Source organism: Hyperolius riggenbachi, chromosome 8 (assembly GCF_040937935.1).
Source record: "Hyperolius riggenbachi isolate aHypRig1 chromosome 8, aHypRig1.pri, whole genome shotgun sequence".
In the NCBI taxonomy this organism is placed as follows: Eukaryota; Metazoa; Chordata; class Amphibia; order Anura; family Hyperoliidae; genus Hyperolius; species Hyperolius riggenbachi.
The window spans coordinates 23,344,861-23,369,456 of record NC_090653.1 but is presented as its reverse complement, the minus strand read 5'-3'; the positions used below and the strand labels follow the sequence as shown (position 1 = coordinate 23,369,456).

Below are 24,596 nucleotides of genomic sequence, written 5' to 3'. Positions count from 1 at the left end.
CCCACCCTTACACAGTTCCCTGGTGTCTAATGGTCCTCTCTCCCACCCTTACACAGTTCCCTGGTGTCTAGTGGTCCTCTCTCCCACCCTTACACAGTTTCCTGGTGTCTAGTGGTCCTCTCTGCCCTATACAGTTCCCTGGTGTCTAGTGGTCCTCTTTCCCACCCTTACACAGTTTCCTGGTGTCTAGTGGCCCTCTTTCCCACCCTTACACAGTTTCCTGGTGTCTAGTGGTCCCCTCTGCCCTATACAGTTCCCGGGTGTCTAGTGGTCCTCTCTCCCCTCTACAGTTCCCTGGTGTCTAGTGGTCCCCTCTGCCCTATACAGTTCCCGGGTGTCTAGTGGTCCTCTCTCCCCTCTACAGTTCCCTGGTGTCTAGTGGTCCTCTCTCCCACCCTTACACAGTTTCCTGGTGTCTAGTGGTCCTCACTCCCCTATACAGTTTTCTGGTGTCTAGTGGTCCTCTCTCCCACCCTTACACAGTTCCCTGGTGTCTAGTGGTCCTCTCTCCCACCCGTACACAGTTTCCTGGTGTCTAGTGGTCCTCTCTCACACCATTACACAGTTTCCTGGTGTCTAGTGGTCATCTCTCCCCTATACAGTTCCCTGGTGTCTAGTGTCCCCTCCCTCCCATATACAGTTCCCTGGTGTCTAGTGTCCCCTCCCTCCCATATACAGTTCCCTGGTGTCTAGTGGTCCTCTCTCCCCTATACAGTTCCCTGGTGTCTAGTGTCCCCTCCCTCCCATATACAGTTCCCTGGTGTCTAGTGTCCCCTCCCTCCCATATACAGTTCCCTGGTGTCTAGTGTCCCCTCCCTCCCATATACAGTTCCCTGGTGCCTAGTGGTCCTCTTTCCCACTCTTACACAGTTTCCTGGTGTCTAGTGGTCCTCTCTCCCCTATACAGTTCCCGGGTGTCTAGTGGTCCTCTCTCCCCTCTACAGTTCCCTGGTGTCTAGTGGTCCTCTCTCCCACCCTTACACAGTTTCCTGGTGTCTAGTGGTCCTCACTCCCCTATACAGTTTTCTGGTGTCTAGTGGTCCTCTTTCCCACCCTTACACAGTTTCCTGGTGTCTAGTGGTCCTCTCTCCCCTATACAGTTCCCTGGTGTCTAGTGGTCCTCTCTCCCACCCGTACACAGTTTCCTGGTGTCTAGTGGTCCTCTCTCACACCATTACACAGTTTCCTGGTGTCTAGTGGTCCTCTCTCCCCTATACAGTTCCCTGGAGTCTAGTGGTCCTCTCTCCCACCCTTACACAGTTTTCTGGTGTCTAGTGGTCCTCTCTCCCCTATACAGTTCCCTGGTGTCTAGTGGTCCTCTCTCCCACCCTTACACAGTTTCCTGGTGTCTAGTAGTCCTCTCTCCCACCATTAAACAGTTCCCTGGGGTCTAGTGGTCCTCTCTCCCACCCTTACACAGTTTCCTGGTGTCTAGTGGTCCTCTCTCCCACCCTTACACAGTTTCCTGGTGTCTAGTGGTCCTCTCTCCCCTCTACAGTTCCCTGGTGTCTAGTGGTCCTCTCTCCCACCCTTACAGTTTCCTGGTGTCTAGTGGTCCTCTCTCCCACCCTTACACAGTTTCCTGGTGTCTAGTGGTCCTCTTTCCCACCCTTACACAGTTTCCTGATGTCCAGTGGTCCTCTCTCCCCTATACAGTTCCCTGGTGTCTAGTGGCTCTCCTCCCTCCCCTATACAGTTCTCTGGTGTCTAGTGCTCCTCTCTCCCACCCTTACACAGTTTCCTGTTGTCTAGTGGTCCTCTCTCCCTTGTACAGTTCCCTGGTGTCTAGTGGTCCTCTCTCCCTTGTACAGTTCCCTGGTGTCTAGTGGTCCTCTCTCCCACCCTTACACAGTTTCCTGTTGTCTAGTGAACCCCTCCCTCCCCCTAAACAGTTCCCATGCGACTCCCAGGCCCGGCTTTACCTCACAGAAGCCTATAGGCACAGATGCCCTGGCACCTTAGACTCCGCCCCCATGAACCCACAAACCCCCACCAAACAGCACCACAGGTGTGCTGGCTGGCCCATTGGTCACATCTCTCTTAGTTCCCTTGCCCGTCATAGGTAGCTACATGTGTTCCATTAGTATTAGATATCCAGAGCTATCCTTGGGATTAGGTAGCTACAGGTGCCCCCAACTGAAGGGAGATCTGGTCAGTTGAATGCAGAGAGCCGGGTGAGTTACCTATCAAGGTCTGGGTGTAACGGGGTGTTGGGACGACGCACTTGTCATCCCTCGGCTGACCGGGGACGCGCCGCACAAGGTGAAGACTGCAGAGGAGATCGGGGCATAGGAACTGATATAAGGGGCCGGTTCACACTAGAGCAGATGCAAAACGGAAAGCGCATGCAACAAATTCCACGTTCGCTCCGCTTCCACTTGTCCGCTCCTGCATCGTTCATATCTGCCGGGACACATCGCCACTCACCTGTCCCGCTGCTTGGTCTGTTTATATTCAGGCCACAGGAGCATGGGGCTCTCCATAGGCCAATTCTCACTAGCAACAGGGAGAGTTTTCATTGGTCCGCTGTCTGACCTTTGATCCCAACCTTTTGTAAAAAGGGCGGGATCACCTGGATACTGAGAACAGCACTGTGTCCTCCTGGGTAGGGTTGCTATGTGTTTGCTGTATATATGCAATTCCTACACATAGATATGGTATTACCAGTGAACTGAGCACAATAGTATAATATTGAGCAGTCATGGACTAGTACACCGGAATATTATCACTAGTATGTTAGATATCGAGGAGTTAGTGTTTTCATTGGTACACAAATACAATACACAAATTTAAGGGTTACACAACTACATCCGCCATGAACCAATGAGAATTCTTCCTGCTACTGAGGATTCCCATTCAGGGGCGTAACTAGACATCACTGGGCCCATAGGCAAACGCAGGGGGGGATTACAGCTGCCCAGAATCCCCCCTCAGGCCAGGGCCGGTGCAGTGTCTGGGGACAGGCACCAGATGAGACACCAGAATATCTGCAGATATCCTACAGCTCACAGTGCTGCCCCCTTTCTTTCCCTGCTACAGTTGACTTTGGATGGAGCAGCAGAGTGTGTACAGAGCATGGAGCAGCTCTGGGGAACTTAGAGTCAAATATGAGCACAGCCCAGTGCCCTGCTGCGTGAATGCTTCACTTTCCCCTTCATTACCAATGTTGGCTGTCCTCATTATTATCTGTATCCAAACTGCTCCTGATCGATCCAGTTGTCAGTCGCTCGGACGGGAATTTGCATTATGTGTACCCAGCATGATGTCCTACCATATTATACTGTATTGTGTGTGGCTGAGGGAGACCTTTCAGGAATCCCCTCCCCCCCCTTGAAAATCCTGGGTTTGCCCCTGCCCCCGACCCCCCTCCCTTTCTGCACAGATAAACTGAGGACCAATGTGGTTTCCCCATGCAGATAAAAACCACTTAGACTTAAAGGAAACGTCAGGCAATCTATGCTACCCCCAGATCTACTTACCCGGGGCTTCCTCCAGCCCCTTGCAGCCGACAAGTCCCTCCCTGTTCCCAGTACATACATACACACACAGCCGTATTATTTTACTACATGAGAGCACATGCTATATGGAGGAACATCAATGACATGCTGAACATAAGATATAGTATTCACTGTAAATCTATACACAACAACAAATGACCTCAGTCTCACTCTCTACGTGTGCTTATGAAAATCACGTCGTGGGGAATTTTTGTATGCCACCAATAAAATTACTATTTTTCATAAGCACACGTAGAGAGTGAGGTCGTTTGTTGTTGTATATAGGTTGACTAAGGTAACCAAAGTCTCTCCTCCAAGTTGGAGTTGTGCAGAATTGGACACGATTGGCCACCTGATTTTTGGGAAGGTTTTGTTGTATTTACTGTAACTTTGGCCAAACATTCAGAATGTCACTGATTGATACTGTTATTATAGGATCTTGGACTCAGTATGAGACAACAAGTTCTCAATGAGGCAGCGACAGTCAGACATCAATCTTACCCACTGCACTGTGTCTGTAATCAGACACCATAAGGTCACTAGCCTGCATGTGATAAGAATCTAGGAATCTCTTCTGAGGGATTGCTTGAATAAGGGACAGTCTACAACTTTTTTTTAACCTGTGACTCCTTGGTTTGTAAGGTTGTACATGAAGTCATCAGAAATTTGCTGCAGTGTGAGACAGATGTTTTTTACGAACCCTAGAGAGCAGGGACAGTGTACAAATTCCAAAGTGTGTATGATTCCTTATCTGTGTGGTGGACACATGCAGTCAATGTAACAATAGTACGAAAGCAGAATACGTTTTCTCTCCATGCCCTTAGTTGTCAGTCTCTCAAACCTCCCCCCCACGGGTCCCCTGTGGCTTCTGGGCCCCCCTGCGGAGGCATCCCTTGCAGGGGCTATTGTTATGCTCCTGTTCCCATTGGTCTTTTGCACCCCATGGAGCTTCCCATGCTTCTGCCGCCCACTGGGCTGTGTAGGAGGGACCAAATGGCAATTGGCGATGGGACATGTAAGTTTTACGTCAGGGCGGCTATCGAAATAAGCGAAGCAGACACGACAACTAGCCTAGTGTGAACGAACAGTGTCCTTGCTCATAGCCTTTCCAGTCCAGGAAAATGTGCCAACTTCAGACTCTACGTTACGCTTGCGTGGTGCAGCAAGCGGATCCAGTTTTTTTAATAAGTAGAGGCGGATCCTGTTTTTAACAGAGTTTGAAAAATGTCCCAATTGGGTACTTTTTTTTCTGCAAGTGTGAACCGGCCCTTCCAGCAGGCCTCACACTAGGTCTATATTCTTGTGTTAGATGGGGGATGTGGTCATATTTCTGGCACAGGGCTCAGGAGCTCCATTTTTTTGGTTTGTGGTTTTGGGTGTTGCTGTTGTAAAATATTTGCAGTCATTTCGGCTTGTCGTGGTATCGCTGTTCCTCTGATAAGCTGGGTGGAGCGGTGTTACGTATACATGAGACAGGACTGGGGCTCACTAACCTCTTCCCAGCCGGGAAAACCTCGTGTGCGACGTCCCTATATTATACGCAGTCAGTGTCTTAGCTCACAATGCACCAGACGCTTCCTTAGCAAAAGCAAATTAAGCTGTTCACTAAACAAACACAAATAAGCAGGAGAACGCCTATATATTGTGATCTGGGATTTACTAAACAATCGGATCTGCACGCACATGGGAACATGCGAGCTGCCCGCTATAGGAAATAGGGAATGCACACAAAGTGATTGCTAACCAGGGGACATGTTTGTCAGGGAAATGTTTATAAAGCCTGAGGGAACGTGATTGCAATGTTAAAAATCACTAATCGCAAAAATGTACAGTCAAAAATACGCGTTTACCGTGAAGAATCGCTGCCGCAAAACTCTAGCCATAAGGCGAGGGGGGGTTCTTGCCCCCCTCCTTGCCACTGTCCCCACTGCCCCTCCTTCTTACGCTGCTTCCCCTTCCTGGGGCAACTATACTAGCTTCACTGGGGGCAACTATACTAGCTATACTGGGGCAACTATATTAGCTACACAGGGGGCAACTATACTAGCTACACTGGGGGCAACTATACTAGCTACACTGGGGGCAACTATACTAGCTACACTGGGGGCAACTATACTAGTTATACTGGGGGCAACTATACTAGCTACACTGGGGGCAACTATACTAGCTATACTGGGGCAACTATACTAGCTATACTGGGGCAACTATACTAGCTATACTGGGGCAACTATATTAGCTACACTGGGGGCAACTATACTAGCTACACTGGGGGCAACTATACTAGCTACACTGGGGGCAACTATACTAGCTATACTGGGGCAACTATATTAGCTACACTGGGGGCAACTATATTAGCTACACTGAGGGCAACTATACTAGATACACTGGGGGCAACTATACCAGCTATACTGGGGCAACTATATTAGCTACACTGGGGGCAACTATACTAGCTACACTGGGGGCAACTATGCCAGCTACACTGGGGGCAACTATACTAGCTACACTGGGGGCAACTATACTAGCCATACTGGGGGCAACTATACTAGCTATACTGGGGGCAACTAACTAGCTATATAAGAGGCAACTACATACCTCCCAACTTTTTGAAATGAGAAAGAGGGACACTTAAGCCATGCCCCTGCCACACCCCTGATCACGCCCCATCACACTCCTAGTCACGCATACCATAAAAATTTCATAAGAAAAATATGTTGTTTTATAATTCAAACCACACTGGTCCTCTCTATCCTGGTTCATTTTCCTTCATATTAATTATTACATTTTAAAATCAGTAATAAATTATTTTATTGATATACGCTCCTGGTGCCATCAGCGGCCAGTAGTGTTGGGCGAACACCTGGATGTTCGGGTTCGGGCCGAACAGGCCGAACATGGGCCAGATGTTCGGCATGTTCGGCCCGAACGCCGAACTCAATGGAAGTCAATGGGACCCCCGAACATGGGGGCCCTATGGGGTCGCAGGCATAAGGGGGGAGCATGCCCCGGTCGCGGGGGGGGTCAGAAATTCCCCCCACCCCCTCCGCTAGCGCTCCCCCCTCTGCCCGCTTCCCCATAAAAAAAGTTATAGTACCTGGTGCCTGGTGGCTGGCAGTGGAGTGAGGAGGAGGAGGAGGAGTCCGAGTAGCAGAGTGGCGTTGAGGCCGGGCAGCGGGCGGTTCAGCGCTAGTACCCTTGTGGTACTTCCGCCCTTTCTCTGACCTCACGTCCTCTGCATACGAGGGTACGCATCACGCGTACCCTCGTATGCGTCATCACGCAGAGGACGTGAGGTCAGAGAAAGGGCGGAAGTACCACAAGGTACTAGCGCTGAACCGCCCGAACCGCCCGCTGCCCGGCCTCAACGCCACTCTGCTACTCGGACTCCTCCTCCTCCTCCTCACTCCACTGCCAGCCACCAGGCACCAGGTACTATAACTTTTTTTATGGGGAAGCGGGCAGAGGGGGGAGCGCTAGCGGAGGGGGTGGGGGGAATTTCCGACCCCCCCCGCGACCGGGGCATGCTCCCCCCTTATGCCTGCGACCCCATAGGGGGGCAGTATTCGGCCGAACAGGGCCCTGTTCGGCCGAACAGGGGCCCTGTTCGGCCATGTTCGGCCATGCATTCAACAGTTCGGGCGAACCCCGAACAGTTTGGCCGAACACCACCAGGTGTTCGGCCGAACTCGAACATCACCCGAACAGGGTGATGTTCTGCAGAACCCGAACAGTGGCGAACACTGTTCGCCCAACACTAGCGGCCAGGCGCAGTGGTTTTCAGACTTTAACGTCTGAAATTCCAGAAGTGAACCGGAGGCGGGGCCGGAGCATCGGTGAGTGGCTGCGCCAACACAGGATGTCTGCGGGGGACCGTTAGAAGCCCTGGGTAAGTTCAACTCATTTTCCCCCAACCCCCCTACAGTATCCCTTTAAATATCTGTTCAATTCAAGAATAGCAAACAAGTCTGACTGTTACAATTCAAAAATCTGACCAATGTACCACACACCTATGTTCAATTTTTCACCATGAATAAAATAGTTGAAATCATGGATAAAATAATGGAAAGCTCAGAAAAAAATGATTGGAACTGTAAGTCAAGTAATTGGCAATCCCTCGCACACACCATACAATTCCTGATAAAGTTGGTCTGAAATCGGATTTATCAATCGAAAAAAAAAAAAAATCTCTCAATGTCTTAAAATTATCGAATTGATGAAGAAATGGATCTTTTAATTGTATGTTGTGTGACCACCTTAAATCTTCTTTTTTCATCTGTGCTTTTCTTGCTCAATATTTGTATTTCCTACTTCCCTCGTCATCTTTGTTCTACTTTCCTTCCTTCAGTTTGCTAGTATCATTGCAGAATTGCACATAGCATTTCAGTTTTGCCAATCCTAAAATAATGACTATAATACAGTCTTATCACACAGAGGATCTCACACTCTAATCCCTACCTTAGTCCATTGTGGTTTTGGGCCAATTTTTTAGGGGGAAGCCAAATTAATTTATCTAAATTGTTTTTGCATGTGGGAGGAAAACCGAACACCCGGAGGAAACTCACACAGACATGGGGAGAACATACAAGCTGCTTGCAGATAGTGCCTTGGCTGGGATTTGAACCAGGGACCAAGCGCTGCATGGCGAGAGCACTGTACACTATGCTTTGATGCTGCTTATGACTAATAAATCAGCTTCTCCTTTCTGCATTTAAGGCCCGACACCTTATTCCATCCTCAGTGCTTCCAGCTATTTCCATAGTTATGGCTTATCAAAGGTCTTCCCCAACATATGACCCTGAACCCTGAAGAATGCAAATAGGGATAAGACTGACTGTAGCACAGACACCCCTTCCCCCCACATAACCCCCACAATGCAATGCTGATGCTCCGGAATAGGTAAACATCCAGGCCCATATGCAATTCGTTTTTTTTTCTCCTGAGATTTCTTCTAGGTGATATTTTTAAACTTTTAAACAAAATACCTTTTAAACCCCCAGCAAGCAAGAAAATACTCAAAATTATTACTCCCTTACCTAATTTTTTGGTACTTTTTCAATTGCAGAGTGCCGAAAAGTTAACTTAATAGGAAATGAAAAATTATCTCCAAGGAGTAAAATCAGGAGAAAAAATTATTTGCATATGGCCCTTTGTATTTTATCTTTCAGTGCACTTTATTGCTTTGTTAGGGCACAGAAACTGAACGCAGAAAAGATGAGCAGACAGGAGTGTGGAATATATGCCTGTGTACGTGTGAAGTAGAACATTAACCTTCCTGGCGGTTGATTTTTTTGTGCCAAATTGGCAGAAATGTTTTTTGTTTTTTTGTTTTTTTTTTTTAATTTTTTTTTTTTTGTTTCATGTAAAGCTACCAGAGTGGTAGCTACATGAAACATCACTAGAGGGCGCATGTGTCCCTCTAGTGCAGGGGTCTGCAACCTTTAAGAATCAAAGAGCCACTTGGACCCGTTTCCGAAAAGAGAATAAAAACTGGGAGCCGCAAAGCCATTATAAAACAGATATGACCCCAATACGCACAAATCGTTAGCAGATATGTCCCCAATACGCACAAATCGTTAGCAGATATGTCCCCAATACGCACAAATCGTTAGCAGATATGTCCCCAATATGCACAAATCGTTAGCAGATATGTCCCCAATATGCAGATATGACCCCAATATGCACAAATTAGCAGATATGACCCCAAAATGCAGATATGACCCCAATATGCACAAATCGTTAGCAGATATGACCCCAATATGCACAAATCGTTAGCAGATATGACCCCAATATGCACAAATCGTTAGCAGATATGACCCCAATATGCAGATATGACCCCAATATGCACAAATCGTTAGCAGATATGTCCCCAATATGCAGATATGACCCCAGTATGCACAAATCGTTAGCAGATATGTCCCCAATACGCACAAATCGTTAGCAGATATGTCCCCAATATGCACAAATCGTTAGCAGATATGTCCCCAATATGCACAAATCGTTAGCAGATATGTCCCCAATATGCACAAATCGTTAGCAGATATGTCCCCAATACGCACAAATCGTTAGCAGATATGTCCCCAATACGCACAAATCGTTAGCAGATATGTCCCCAATACGCACAAATCGTTAGCAGATATGTCCCCAATACGCACAAATCGTTAGCAGATATGTCCCCAATATGCACAAATCGTTAGCAGATATGACCCCAATATGCACAAATCGTTAGCAGATATGTCCCCAATACGCACAAATCGTTAGCAGATATGTCCCCAATATGCACAAATCGTTAGCAGATATGTCCACAATATGCACAAATCGTTAGCAGATATGACCCCAATATGCACAAATCGTTAGATATGACCCCAATATGCACAAATCGTTAGCAGATATGACCCCAATATGCAGATATGACCCCAATATGCACAAATTAGCAGATATGACCCCAAAATGCAGATATGACCCCAATATGCACAAATCGTTAGCAGATATGACCCCAATATGCACAAATCGTTAGCAGATATGACCCCAATATGCACAAATCGTTAGCAGATATGACCCCAATATGCAGATATGACCCCAATATGCACAAATCGTTAGCAGATATGTCCCCAATATGCAGATATGACCCCAGTATGCACAAATCGTTAGCAGATATGTCCCCAATACGCACAAATCGTTAGCAGATATGTCCCCAATACGCACAAATCGTTAGCAGATATGTCCCCAATATGCACAAATCGTTAGCAGATATGACCCCAATATGCACAAATCGTTAGCAGATATGTCCCCAATACGCACAAATCGTTAGCAGATATGTCCCCAATATGCACAAATCGTTAGCAGATATGTCCACAATATGCACAAATCGTTAGCAGATATGACCCCAATATGCACAAATCGTTAGCAGCTATGACCCCAATATGCACAAATCGTTAGCAGATATGACCCCAATTTGCAGATATGACCCCAATATGCACAAATCGTTAGCGGATATGACCCCAATATGCAGATATGACCCCAATATGCACAAATCGTTAGCAGATATGACCCCAATATGCACAAATCCTTCAGCAGATCTGAAAAGAAAAACCCATTTACTCACCTAGTCAGAAGTACTCCTGTCACGATCTCCGGTCCCGACCTCCTTGTGGCGCGCAACTCCCTCGGCTCCTCTTCCTTCCTTCCCGACGTCACGTCCTGCCTGCACTACACTGCAGGGCTACGGGAAAATGGCCGCCCGAAGCCCTGCACTGGTCCGGCAGCCTCTCTGATAGGCTGCCGGCCAGCTGGCAGCACACGTCACACGCGCACATGTAACAAGTGCGCCGCAGCCACTGACACTCACTACCGGTGTAGTGTCAGAATGGGCAGCCCTGCAGCACCGGAGCCGCGACTGAGCCGCGGTCTAGGAGCCGCGGCAAAAGTGAAAAAGAGCCGCTTGCGGCTCCGGAGCCGCGGGTTGCCGACCCCTGCTCTAGTGCGATAGTCGCCGGCATCTATAGCAAACGGGAACGCATATGTAACGCGCTCCCCTGTTTGGCTTCTCCTGTCGCCATGGCGACGATCGGAATGACGTCATGGACGTCAGCCGACGTCCTGACGTCAGACGCCTCCGATCCAGCCCATAGCGCTGCCCGGAACTCATTGGTCCGGGCAGCGCAGGGCTCTGGCGGGGGGGGCCCTCTTCTGCCGCTGCGTGCGATCGCTGCAGAGCGGCGGCGATCAAGCTGTGCGCGTGGCTAGCAAAGTGCTAGCTGCGCGCACAGCACTTTAAATGGAGCGAATCGCCCCACCAGGGGCTGAGATATCTTCCTGCGCGGCATAGCCCGAGCTCAGCTCGGGCTTACCGCCAGGAAGGTTAAACTGAAATGTGTAGTGAGTTACTATATTCACTTTTTCTCCTGAGTTTCATCCTAGACCCAGGAGATCATTTTTTCATCTTCTTTTTAAAATAACTTTAACACTCAGCAGCTGAAAAAGTACCAAAAAGGTAGATGACAAAGTACTATTAAAAATTATTTTGAGTATCTTTTTGCTGGGAGAAAACATTTTATTTGCACGGTGTGAAAATACCACCCAGGAGAAATATGTAATTGCGTATGAGCCAATGAGTGTAGATATGAGTGTTCTGCATACGCAGATAGGCACCCAGTATAACACGTTAGAACTCTTTACTGAAGAAACTGTGCAGAGATATCATCATACACCACCATCAGGAAATGCAGCTTACATAGAACAGAGAAGAACATATAGAATACAGGAAATCACAATACCATAGAGATCCTCACCGCACTTTACAGACAGTGACCTCTTGTGGTTGCTTTACTATACTGCAGTTTAACCTCTTGTCCTCCCCCGGGACGAGTATCTGCGTCCCTGCAAAATCCCCCTTCACCTCGCAGGGAGGTAGGAGTAAGTCCCTTGCCGGCGTGCACTCCCGCTCGCTCCCGCGCTTGTTCTCGATCGTTAGCGGGGAGTTCAATGAATGGGAACGCAGTTCCCAATCATTGATCCAAGTCCCTGTGTAAATGATTGCCAACATCAATGAGATGCCACGTCACTCACAAAAGCCGATACTGACACATCCACGCATTACTTACTGTTTGCGTATTAATAGTACACACAGGAAAGATATGTGCGAGGACATCTTGTGGCCAAATAGTAAAATTACACCTACTCACACATTTTTTAATAAACAGACCTTTAGTTACATTTAAGATTAACGCCTTACCTCCCACACTCCCCAATAGTTACTCAAATAAAATTTTTGTAAAAAAATAAATACAATAAAAAAAAATACATAAATAGTTATCTTAGGGACTAAACTTTTTTGATATGTTTGTCAAGAGGGTATATTACTGCTCTTTTAAAATTATGGGCTTGTAATTAGTGATGGACGCAAAACTGAAAAAATGCACCTTTATTGCCAAATAAAATATTGGCGCCATACATTGTACTAGGGAAATATTTTAAACGTTGCAATACCCGGGACAAATGGGCAAATAAAATGTGTGGCTTTTATCCACAGTAGAATGTTTTATTTTAAAACTATAATGGCCGAAAACCGAGAAATAATAAAAAATAATTCTCAGCAAAAAGTACCACTCAAAGAAAGCCCAAATTGGTGCCAATGTATAGATCATTTCAGTGTGATAAGTACTGATAAAATGATTGGCAGATGAATGGACGCAGGGATGAAAGGTGAAAATTGCTCTGGTTTTTAAGGGGAAAAACCCTTGGAGTTGAAGTGGTTAAAGTAACCGTGTTGATACTACCAACAGGATAGATGAAGTAGAATAGAGGAGATGTCAGGAGGGGGAGGTGTTGGCGTTAGGGGGATAGTGGGGTGGTAAGGGGCTCCCATCTGGGGATTATGGGACACTTTGCAGCCTCCAGATCACATGATGAGGGTTACATACTAATCGCTGAACCTGTCACTTCAGGAAACAGGACTAAACGTACAGCTCAGCAATATGTCACCTGACATAATCCTCAGGGCAATAGGTGTGTACCTTGAGCCATTACAGGATTGCTACTATGTAAGCCCGGAGCTCTCCTATGTAAACTGAGGGCCTTACTAGCAGATAGAACAGAGGCACCAGAAATGATAATATACAAAAAATTATAATACACACTAAAAGCAGTTTATAAATGGGAGGTAGTGGTGGACTTGCCTCCCCACTGATGACTCGAAATGTCAGATTCAGGTAGAAAAACTTGATTGAACATTTCACAATGCGACACGTTTCGCATGTATTTCCCGCTTCATCAGGCAGTATAAACGAGTAACCGTTTTTCTATTGTCTGTAAGTTGTGTCCAGTCTTGGTGGAGGGGTGCCTCCCCTTTCTTCTTAACTACAGAGAGCGAATTCTTAACCTGAGGGGGGAGGGAAAGGTCTAGCCTCCCCACCTGCCTGTACAGCAGTTGCCTTAGTGGTGACCCAGCTTTGTGAGTATTACACACAAAGAATTTCCTATCAACATAAATCATAACATACACCACTATTGTGGGCTGTCGATTTCCCCTTTTTGTCTACACATGGGGGCCCTACTAGGTAAACTAGCGGCCAGGCACGGTCTGCACATGATGCCAAGTGAGGCGACTTCCTCAGGTGGCAGAAGTCTGGGTGCAGCACCAGGCAAAAACAGGAAGTGAAATAAATTTGCCTGACCAACTTATACTGGGGGAAACTGTACCTGGCTACCTACCTATACTGGGGGCAACTGTACCTAGCCAACTTATACTGGGGACAACTGTACCTGGCCAACCTATACTGGGGGCAACTGTACCTAGCCAACCTATACTGGGGGCAACTGTACCTAGCCAACCTATACTGGGGGCAACTGTACCTGGCCAACCTATACTGGGGCAACTGTACCTGGCCAACCTATACTGGGGGCAACTGTACTTAGCCAACCTATACTGGGGGCAACTGTACCTGGCCAACCTGTACTGGGGGCAACTGTACCTAGCCAACCTATACTGGGGGCAACTGTACCTGGCCAACCTATACTGGGGCAACTGTACCTGGCCAACCTATACTGGGGGCAACTGTACTTAGCCAACCTATACTGGGGGCAACTGTACCTGGCCAACCTATACTGGGGCAACTGTACCTGGCTACCTACCTATACTGGGGGCAACTGTACCTGGCCAACCTATACTGGGGCAACTGTACCTGGCTACCTACCTATACTGGGGGCAACTGTACCTAGCCAACCTATACTGGGGGCAACTGTACTTAGCCAACCTATACTGGGGGCAACTGTACCTGGCCAACCTATACTGGGGGCAACTGTACCCAGCCAACCTATACTGGGGACAACTGTACCTGGCCAACCTATACTGGGGCAACTTTACCTGGCTACCTACCTATACTGGGGGCAACTGTACCTAGCCAACCTATACTGGGGCAACTGTACCTGGCCAACCTATACTGGGGGCAACTGTACCTAGCTATCAATACTGGGGGCACCTATAACTGGCTGCCTACCTATATAGTATGGGCCCCTACTATGTAATGTGGGGGCTCTGAAAACTGTAAAACAGACTGGGGGGAAGGGGGAGCTGATATCTAAAACAAGGACACTGATATACCGCGGGACTCTGATACACAGGCTGGTGTATAAATTGCTGATTCTCCTCAGTGATTGGACGGTTTGAGTGAACACAGGCTGGCGGCAACCATTAATTTTCCGCTAGTAAATCACCCCCTAGGACTCTGTAGTATCTGCAGAGATAAAGGCCGAGCGCTGTGACATTATCAGCGCTGTAAATGGTGTCATTGTCACGGCTGTCACTTCATATGCAGTGGGTGGAGGTGGCGGACTCTGTCCCGGGTCCAGGAGAGGCATTCCACATATTTACATCTTATATCCTCATTCCTGTCTGATTACACCCACTGAGCTGGGAGTGGAATAAATATGACTGTCAGCTCCCTGGAAAAGAGGAGTGGGGGGATTATACATGTTCCTGGGTTAATTAAACTGTGAGCTCCTCTAAAGACAGTCAGTGACATGACTATGTACTCTGTAATGTGCTGCAGGAGATGTCAGTGCTATATAAATACATAATAACAATATGGTAGGACATTACACTATGACTATGGTAGGATTAGATTGTGAGCTCCTCTGAGGACAGTCAGTGACATGACTATGTACTCTGTAAAGTGCTGCAGGAGATGTCAGTGCTATATAAATACATAATAATAATATGGTAGGACATTAGACTATGACTATGGTAGGATTAGAGTGTGAGCTCCTCTGAGGACAGTCAGTGACATGACTATGTACTCTGTACAGTGCTGCAGACCTAAGAGGTGGACAGATCAGCAGGGACAGAGGGACAGAGGGATTTAGCTCCAGAAGAGTGATACTTGAAATATAGAGTCAGACCCTGCTTCACATTCAATAGAAAACTTTATTCAAAAAAAGAAGAGTGACACTTGGGAGCTGTGATGTGTCTATACTGTACTCTGTACAGCGCCACAAAAGACGACGGTGATATACAAAAACAAAACATTGGTAATATTTGCTTTATCTTAACAAGTAATCCTGGAAGTTTAGGTAAACTTTACACCAGGAGTTCCCAAAGGGTTAAATGGCAGAGAGTTTTGTCCCTCCCCCTCCCCCCTGGACCAGACTTGCTACATTGTGTCCTGTGGGTGAATTCTAATGTTTCCCATTCCCGCAAGAAAGGAGAGTCTGGGCATCATGGCCTCTCTGGCGCACAAGGGGTTAAGGCAATAAAGATGCAAAGCTGGAAAAGAGAGAAACAACATCCAGGCTGGAAATTTCCCAGAGATAATCTGACACTCAGAGCTGCTGTGCTTGGCTGAAATAAAGTTCATTGAAGAAGAAAAAAAAAAAAGAAGAAAAAGAGAGAGAGGTTCTCCTCCTACTCCTCCACCACCTCCTCCTCCTCTTTGCTTGCAGAGCAGAGAACCAGACACAGCGGAGAGAGGACTAACTCAGCATCACCCTCATCATCATCATCCTCATCCTCCTCCTCATCCTCATCACACCAAGGCAACCCTAGCATCTCCATCAGTCTACTGGGCCAACCAACCAGCCATCCATCCACCCAGCCAACCAACCAGCCAGCCATCCCACCATCCAGCATGGTCATCAGAGTCTACATCGCCAGCTCGTCCGGCTCTACCTCGGTGAGTACCGCATACAGCCCCCCTACCCCGATCTCCCACATTAGCGACAATCACCGGAGGACGGGGGTCACCGGAGAGAGAGAAGCGAAGCGATGTCCGCTGCAAGCGTCCAATCACGGCCAGAGAAGTTCTTGTTTAATCAGATCTCCCTATTGGATGCTTGGTCTGAATACGGCCCCTCTTGATCGCACGTCTGCTGCAGTGACCCCCCCCTCAGACGGTATTAAGGAGCCCATTGATGATGCAATCTTGATTGTACAATCTTACCACTTCTATATAATATGAGGGACTGCCTTAAAGTTAACGTTTGAGGTTAGGAAATGAAATAGGGAGGCCTCAGGGTCCTCAGGGCTTCTCTCGACTATCTCCTCATCACCGTTCCAGCTCTGAGACCCTTGATGGCGCATAGCCGTACTGGGACCGTACAGTAGCATGGACACGCTGAGCCTGATCAGGTCTGTGCTGCTGCGCATGCACGAGCCATCCACAACGGCTGTCAATGCTGAGCCCCGTTGGGTCTGTTCTGCTGCGCATGCACGAGCCATCCACAATGGTTGTCAATACTGACCCCGATCAGGTCTGTGCTGCTGCGCATGCATGAGCCATCCACAACGGCTGTCAATGCTGAGCCTGATCAGGTCTGTGCTGCTGCGCATGCACGAGCCATCCACAACGGCTGTCAATGCTGAGCCCTGTTGGGTCTGTTCTGCTGCGCATGCACGAGCCATCCACAATGGTTGTCAATACTGACCCCGATCAGGTCTGTGCTGCTGCGCATGCATGAGCCATCCACAACGGCTGTCAATGCTGAGCCTGATCAGGTCTGTGCTGCTGCGCATGCACGAGCCATCAACAACGGCTGTCAATGCTGAGCCCCATTGGGTCTGTTCAGCTGCGCATGCACGAGCCATCCACAATGGTTGTCAATACTGACCCCGATCAGGTCTGTGCTGCTGCGCATGCATGAGCCATCCACAACCGCTGTCAATGCTGAGCCCCATTGGGTCTGTTCAGCTGCGCATGCACGAGCCATCCACAATGGTTGTCAATACTGACCCCGATCAGGTCTGTGCTGCTGCGCATGCATGAACCATCCACAACCGCTGTCAATACTGACCCCGATCAGGTCTGTGCTGCTGCGCATGCACGAGCCATCAACAACGGCTGTCAATGCTGAGCCCCATTGGGTCTGTTCAGCTGCGCATGCACGAGCCATCCACAATGGTTGTCAATACTGACCCCGATCAGGTCTGTGCTGCTGCGCATGCATGAGCCATCCACAACCGCTGTCAATGCTGAGCCTGATCAGGTCTGTGCTGCTGCGCATGCATGAGCCATCCACAACGGCTGTCAATGCTGAGCCTGATCAGGTCTGTGCTGCTGCGCATGCACGAGCCATCAACAACGGCTGTCAATGCTGAGCCCCATTGGGTCTGTTCAGCTGCGCATGCACGAGCCATCCACAATGGTTGTCAATACTGACCCCGATCAGGTCTGTGCTGCTGCGCATGCATGAGCCATCCACAACCGCTGTCAATGCTGAGCCTGATCAGGTCTGTGCTGCTGCGCATGCACGAGCCATCAACAACGGCTGTCAATGCTGAGCCCCATTGGGTCTGTTCAGCTGCTCATGCACGAGCCATCCACAATGGCTGCCAATGCTGAGCCCCATCAGGTCTGTGCTGCGGTGCATGCACGAGCCATCCACAACGGCTATCAATGCTGAGCCCGATCAGATCTGTGCTTACTGCACATGCACGAGCCATCCACAACCGCTGTCAATGCTGAGCCCCATCGGGTCTGTGCTGCTGCGCATGCACGAGCCATCAACAACGGCTATCAATGCTGAGCCCCATCAGGTCTGTGCTGCTGCGCATGCACGAGCCATCCACAATGGCTGCCAATGCTGAGCCTGATCAGGTCTGTGCTGCGGTGCATGCACGAGCCATCCACAACGGCTGTCCATGGGTTTGCAGAGGGGACGGCGCTGGAACAGGCCGGTGGAGGAGGATGGTGGAAGCCTCTGGATCAGGTTCTCTCTATTAAAGGACAACTGTAGCGAGAGGGATGTACATCTGCAGGTCAGAGGCAGCGTGGGATTGGACAGATCCAGTGCTGTTGTTGCCAATTTGGATTGCATCCAGTTTAATTTGCATTGAAATTGTAACAAAACTTGCGTGGACTATTGCCAAGTAACCTGATGCTCCCAGGTTGTGATTCTGTAATCCGTCCTATCTGATAGAACTTTCCAGTCTGATAGAGTTTTGAAACGATTGGTTTTACAGAGGTATCGATTGTTTTTTATTTGTGGAATGGAAAGAAATGAAGATCCAACTGTGACTGTTGCTTTGCATTTATTTCTATAGCACTTTACACAGTACATAGTCATGTCACTGACTGTCCTCAGAGGAGCTCACAATCTAATCCTTCCATAGTGAGGGCCTGTTTCCACTACACGCAGATTCTGCATGCAGAAAATTGACTCCAATGAATGCCTATGGGAAATCTGCATCAGAAAAATCGCGTTCAGTGGAAACAGGCCCATAGACATTCATTTGGAGTCAGTTTTCTGCATGCAGAATCTGCGTGTAGTGGAAACAGGCCCTCATAGTCTAATGTCCTACCATGTTATTATTATTATGTATTTATATAGCACTGACATCTTCTGCAGCACTTTGCAGAGTACATACTCATGTCACTGACTGTCCTCAGAGGGGCTCACCATCTAATTTATCTTCTGTAGTTTAAAATCAATTTAGGGGAACCTAATTAACCTACCAGGATATTATTGGGATATGGGGAGAAAAAAAACCAAAGGGAACCTATGCGCAGGGATAGTATACAAACTATCAAACCACAAACGAATGTCCTACCATAGTATTATTATTATGTATCTATAAAGCACTGACATCTCCTGCAGCACTTTACAGAGTACATTGTCATGTCACTGACTGTCCTCAGAGGAGCTCCCAATCTAATCCTACTATAGTCATAGCCTAATGTTCTACCATATTATTATTATGTATTTATATAACACTGACATCTTCTGTAGCACATTACAGAGTACATAGTCATGTCACTGACTGTCCTCAGAGGAGCTCACAATATAATCCTACCATAGTCATAGTGTAATGTCCTATCATATTATTATTATGTATTTATATAGCACTGACATCTCCTGCAGCACATTACAGAGTACATAGTCATGTCACTGATTGTCCTCAGAGGAGCTCACAATCTAATCCTACCATAGTCATAGTCTAATGCCCTACCATATTATTATTCTTTTATAGCACTGACATCTTCTGCAGCACATTACAGTGTACATAGTCATGTCACTAACTGTCCTCAGAGGAGCTCACAATCTAATCCTACCATAGTCATAGTCTGATGTCCTACCATATTATTATTATGTATTTATATAGCACTGACATCTTCTGCAGCACATTACAGAGTACATAGTCACGTCACTGACTGTCCTCAGAGGAGCTCACAATCTAATCCTACCATAGTCATAGTCTAATGTCCTCCCATATTATTATTATGTATTTATATAGCACTGACATCTTCTGTAGCACATTACAGAGTACATAGTCATGTCACTGACTGTCCTCAGAGGAGCTCACAATCTAATCCTACCATAGTCATAGTCTAATGTCCTCCCATATTATTATTATGTATTTATATAGCACTGACATCTTCTGTAGCACATTACAGAGTACATAGTCATGTCACTGACTGTCCTCAGAGGAGCTCACAATCTAATCCTACCATAGTCATAGTCTAATGTCCTCCCATATTATTATTATTATGTATTTATATAGCACTGACATCACCTGCAGCACATTACAGAGTACATTGTCATGTCACTGACTGTCCTCAGAGGAGCTCACAATATAATCCTACCATAGTCATAGTCTAATGTCCTCCCATATTATTATTATGTATTTATATAGCACTGACATCTTCTGCAGCACTGTACAGAGTACATAGTCATGTCACTGACTGTCCTCAGAGGAGCTCACAATATAATCCTACCATAGTCGTAGTGTAATGTCCTACCATATTATTATTATGTATTTATATAGCACTGACATCTTCTGCAGCACATTACAGAGTACATAGTCATGTCACTGACTGCCCTCAGAGGAGCTCACAATCTAATCCTACCATAGTCATAGTGTAATGTCCTACCATATTATTATTATTATGTATGTATATAGCACTGACATCTTCTGCAGCACATTACAGAGTACATAGGCATGTCACTGACTGTCCTCAGAGGGACTCACACTCTAATTTATCTTCTGTAGTTTAAAATCAATTTAGGGGAACCTAATTAACCTACCAGGATATTATTAGGATGTGGGGAGAAAAACCCCAAAGGGAACCTATCAGGGCTGTGGAGTTGGAGTCGGAGTCTGAGTCGAGGCAATTTTGGGCACCCGGAGTCGGAGTTGGAGTCGTGGTTTCAGAAACAGAGGAGTTAGAGTCGGAGTCGTATGATTTTTGTACAAAATCCACAGCCATGTTAAGTATTAGACTAAGGAGTCGGAGTCGAGGAGTCGGAGTCTGAGCAATTTTGGGTACCCGGAGTCGGAGTCGTGGTTTCAGAAACTGAGGAGTTGGAGTCGGAAGATTTTTGTACCGACTCCACAGCCCTGGAACCTATGCACAGGGATAGTATACAAACTCCATGCAGTCGGGGCCCAGGCTGGATTGTGAACCTGGTTCTCCAGTGCTGCACAGTAGGATTTCCAGCCACTTAGCAGCCATATGAGCCTCCCCTCCCCGCTGGTATCACGCTCTGATTGTTTGTCTTGAGTTTGGAATCTACATGTCATTCAGTTATTGAAATATGCTGGCATTTTGTACTGATGCTATTTTTATATCTACTAAGGTGATTGCGTCATGCAATCCTATGAATACAGCGGTAAACGCCTTTCTCCAATATACAGCCAGCTCCGGCCGCTCAGACGTCTGGTAGCGGTTGTTGGGAGCCAATTCCCAGCAGAGGTGGCATGCCCTTACTAATGTGCTGTCTCTATTATTGCAGCAGGCAGAGCACTAGCCCTGTATTGGCAGTGCCAGGCCTGAAGGGGGGCCATGCTGCTTACGCCATTTCACCTTCCTTGTATGTCGCTCATAGTGCAGATGTTTGGAGTGAGCTTGGCTGGGCTGGTCTCTGAGATCTCCCCTGGGCGCTGTTCAGAGATTGGCCGGAAATAGCAGCCTTGTGTGAGCAGCTGTCCATATGTGTATAGAGAGCGCATAGAGAAATCATTGGTAGGGCTGAGGCCCACTGGGATTGCTCCTTGGCATGTAATTCAGGACTGTGGAGTCGGTACAGAAATCTTCCGACTCCTCAGTTTATGAAACCACCCAGGGCCGGATTTACATCACAGGAGCCTGTAGGCACAGATGTCCTGGCACCCTAGACTCCGCCCTCCATGTACCTACAAACCCCCACCGAACCCCAAATGTGCTGGTTGTCCCAGCTGTCACTTCTCCCTTACCCATTATAGGTTGCTACAGGTGCCCCTTAGCAAAGGATAGCCAGCAGTACCCTTAGTATTAACTTGCTCCTGACTGAAGGGAGATCTCGCCAGTGGAATGCTGAGAGCAGGGTGCGTAACCTCTCTCATCAGGACTCTGCATAGGGAAGGAGGGAGGGAGGTGCCGGGGGGAGGGGAGTGAGCCGCCTTTCCTTCATCGGCCGCCTGTAGGCACGTGCCCAAAATCTCTCCAACTCCTTAGGCCGCTTTCACACTGCGTATTGGCAGTAGTATAGTGTGGTCCGGGGACCGCACTGCCGAAAACAGGCCTTCGAGGATTACCGCGTTAGTATATGGTAATCCCCGTCTGGCAGCCGGCCAAACAGGAAGTGACGCTCACTTCCTGTGGCCAATTGCTAAAATCACTTCCACGCATGCGCAATGTGCTAAACTTGCGGCGGTCATTCTAAAAAACACGCATCGCCATAGACTTACATGACTTCCAGGTCACCGCAGGAGGCGCATGGTAATGTAGTTATGCGCTCGCGTTAGATTAGGGTCTTCGGGTGCATCGCGTGTAGTGTGATATGGCCCATAAACTATTATTGCCCTAGCGTTAGGCTGCGGTAAAATACCGCACCAGTGTGAATTGGCATTCAGTCTAATACCAGGGCTGTGGCGAAGCAACGGAAACCGGTGCCGGAGATTTCGGCACAGCTGGCACCACCATAGGCCAAAATAGGAATTATGGATATGACGGCGCTCAGACAGTAATTTAAATCAGAAGACAGAGCCCAAATTACATTAAAGAGAACCTGAGGTGGGTTGTAAGAATGCTATTAGGACACAGAGGCTGCTTCTGTATACAAGGACCAGCCTCTGTTACTATGCTGTGCCCCCCCCCCTGCGCTCTGCTGTGCCCCAGAAGAAAAAAAACGCCATGCCAGCGTCATGCAGTGTGTTTTTTTTTTTAATACAGTTAGAGTTCTCTTACATTTTTCAGTAGAAAATTACATATACTGTATTTACATAGATCTGTACATCAGTCATATATGCAGGGCTGGGTCGAGGCAGAGGCGAGAGAGGCTCCAGCCTCAGGGCGCAGTGTAGGAGGGGGCGCAGGGCCGGGCTGAGGCAAGAGAGGCTCCAGCCTCAGGGCACAGTGTAGGAGGGGGTGCAGGGCCGGGCTGAGGCAAGAGAGGCTCCAGCCTCAGGGCGCAGTGTAGGAGGGGGCGCAGGGCTGAGACAGAGGCGAGAGAGGCTCCAGCCTCAGGGCGCAGTGTAGGAGGGGGCGCAGGGCAGAGGCAGAGGCGAGAGAGGCTCCAGCCTCAGGGCGCAGTGTAGGAGGGGGCGCAGGGCTGAGACAGAGGCGAGAGAGGCTCCAGCCTCAGGGCGCAGTGTAGGAGGGGGCGCAGGGCTGAGACAGAGGCAAGAGAGGCTCCAGCCTCAGGGCACAGTGTAGGAGGGGGCGCAGGGCTGAGGCAGAGGCGAGAGAGGCTCCAGCCTCAGGGCGCAGTGTAGGAGGGGGCGCAGGGCTGAGGCAGAGGCAAGAGAGGCTCCAGCCTCAGGGCGCAGTGTAGGAGGGGGTGCAGGGCTGAGGCAGAGGCGAGAGAGGCTCCAGGCTCGGGGCGCAGTGTAGGAGGGGGCGCAGGGCCGGGCTGAGGCAAGAGAGGCTCCAGCCTCAGGGCGCAGTGTAGGAGGGGGCGCAGGGCCGGGCTGAGGCAAGAGAGGCTCCAGCCTCAGGGCGCAGTGTAGGAGGGGGCGCAGGGCCGGGCTGAGGCAAGAGAGGCTCCAGCCTCAGGGCGCAGTGTAGGAGGGGGCGCAGGGCTGAGGCAGAGGCGAGAGAGGCTCCAGCCTCAGGGCGCAGTGTAGGAGGGGGCGCAGGGCCGGGCTGAGGCAAGAGAGGCTCCAGCCTCAGGGCGCAGTGTAGGAGGGGGCGCAGGGCCGGGCTGAGGCAAGAGAGGCTCCAGCCTCAGGGCGTAGTGTAGGAGGGGGCGCAGGGCCGGGCTGAGGCAAGAGAGGCTCCAGCCTCAGGGCGCAGTGTAGGAGGGGGCGCAGGGCAGGGCCGAGGCGAGAGAGGCTCCAGCCTCAGGGCGCAGTGTAGGAGGGGGCGCAGGGCAGGGCCGAGGCGAGAGAGGCTCCAGCCTCAGGGCGCAGTGTAGGAGGGGGCGCAGGGCCGGGCTGAGGCAAGAGAGGCTCCAGCCTCAGGGCGCAGTGTAGGAGGGGGCGCAGGGCCGGGCTGAGGCAAGAGAGGCTCCAGCCTCGGGGCGCAGTGTAGGAGGGGGTGCGGGGCAGAGGCAAGAGAGGCTCCAGCCTCAGGGCGCAGTGTAGGAGGGGGTGCAGGGCTGGGAAGAGGCAAGAGAGGCTCCAGCCTCAGGGCGCAGTGTAGGAGGGGGCGCTGGGCCGAGGCAGAGGCGAGAGAGGCTCCAGCCTCAGGGCGCAGTGTAGGAGGGGGCGCAGGGCCGGGCTGAGGCAGAGGCGAGAAAGGCTCCAGCCTCAGGGCGCAGTGTAGGAGGGGAAGGGGGTGCAGGGAGGGGCAGAGGCGAGAGAGGCTCCAGCCTTAGGGCGCAGTGTAGGAGGGGGTGCACAACTCACTCAGCTATCATTCCTCTATTGTGTTTGAAGCAGAGAGAAATAAGAAAAGGGGATACATGGCAGTGACTGCAAGCCAGATAACTAGAGATTAAGGTGTTGGGGAGGTTGGGGGCTCTGGGGCGCCTCTTAGTCTAACAGCAATCAGTGTGTGACGGACGTCTGGGGTGGGAGGGATGGAGGGGCGCACTTTGCTGTCTCAGCCTTGGGTGCTGGAGGACTTTGTCCCGGCTCTGCATGTATGTAAGTCATTTATCCCTATAGCTAGCTCCCCACCTAACAAGATGCAAACAAACTTGATTTGCTGAACTATAGAGATGTAAATCAAATTGCAAATTTAGCTAAGTGAA

At 49.2% G+C, this 24,596-nt stretch overlaps 1 protein-coding gene across 1 annotated transcript in view; it reads left to right on the top strand.

Annotated features, from left to right (window-relative positions):
* The first annotated feature begins 15,776 nt into the window (after window positions 1-15,776).
* SH3BGRL (SH3 domain binding glutamate rich protein like) overlaps window positions 15,777-24,596 on the top strand; it is a 52,876-nt gene continuing 44,056 nt past the window's right edge. The window contains exon 1 of the mRNA XM_068250058.1: window positions 15,777-16,159. Coding sequence (XP_068106159.1) covers window positions 16,115-16,159 — 45 coding nt within the window. The 5' untranslated portion in view covers window positions 15,777-16,114. The remainder of the gene's footprint in view (window positions 16,160-24,596) is intronic.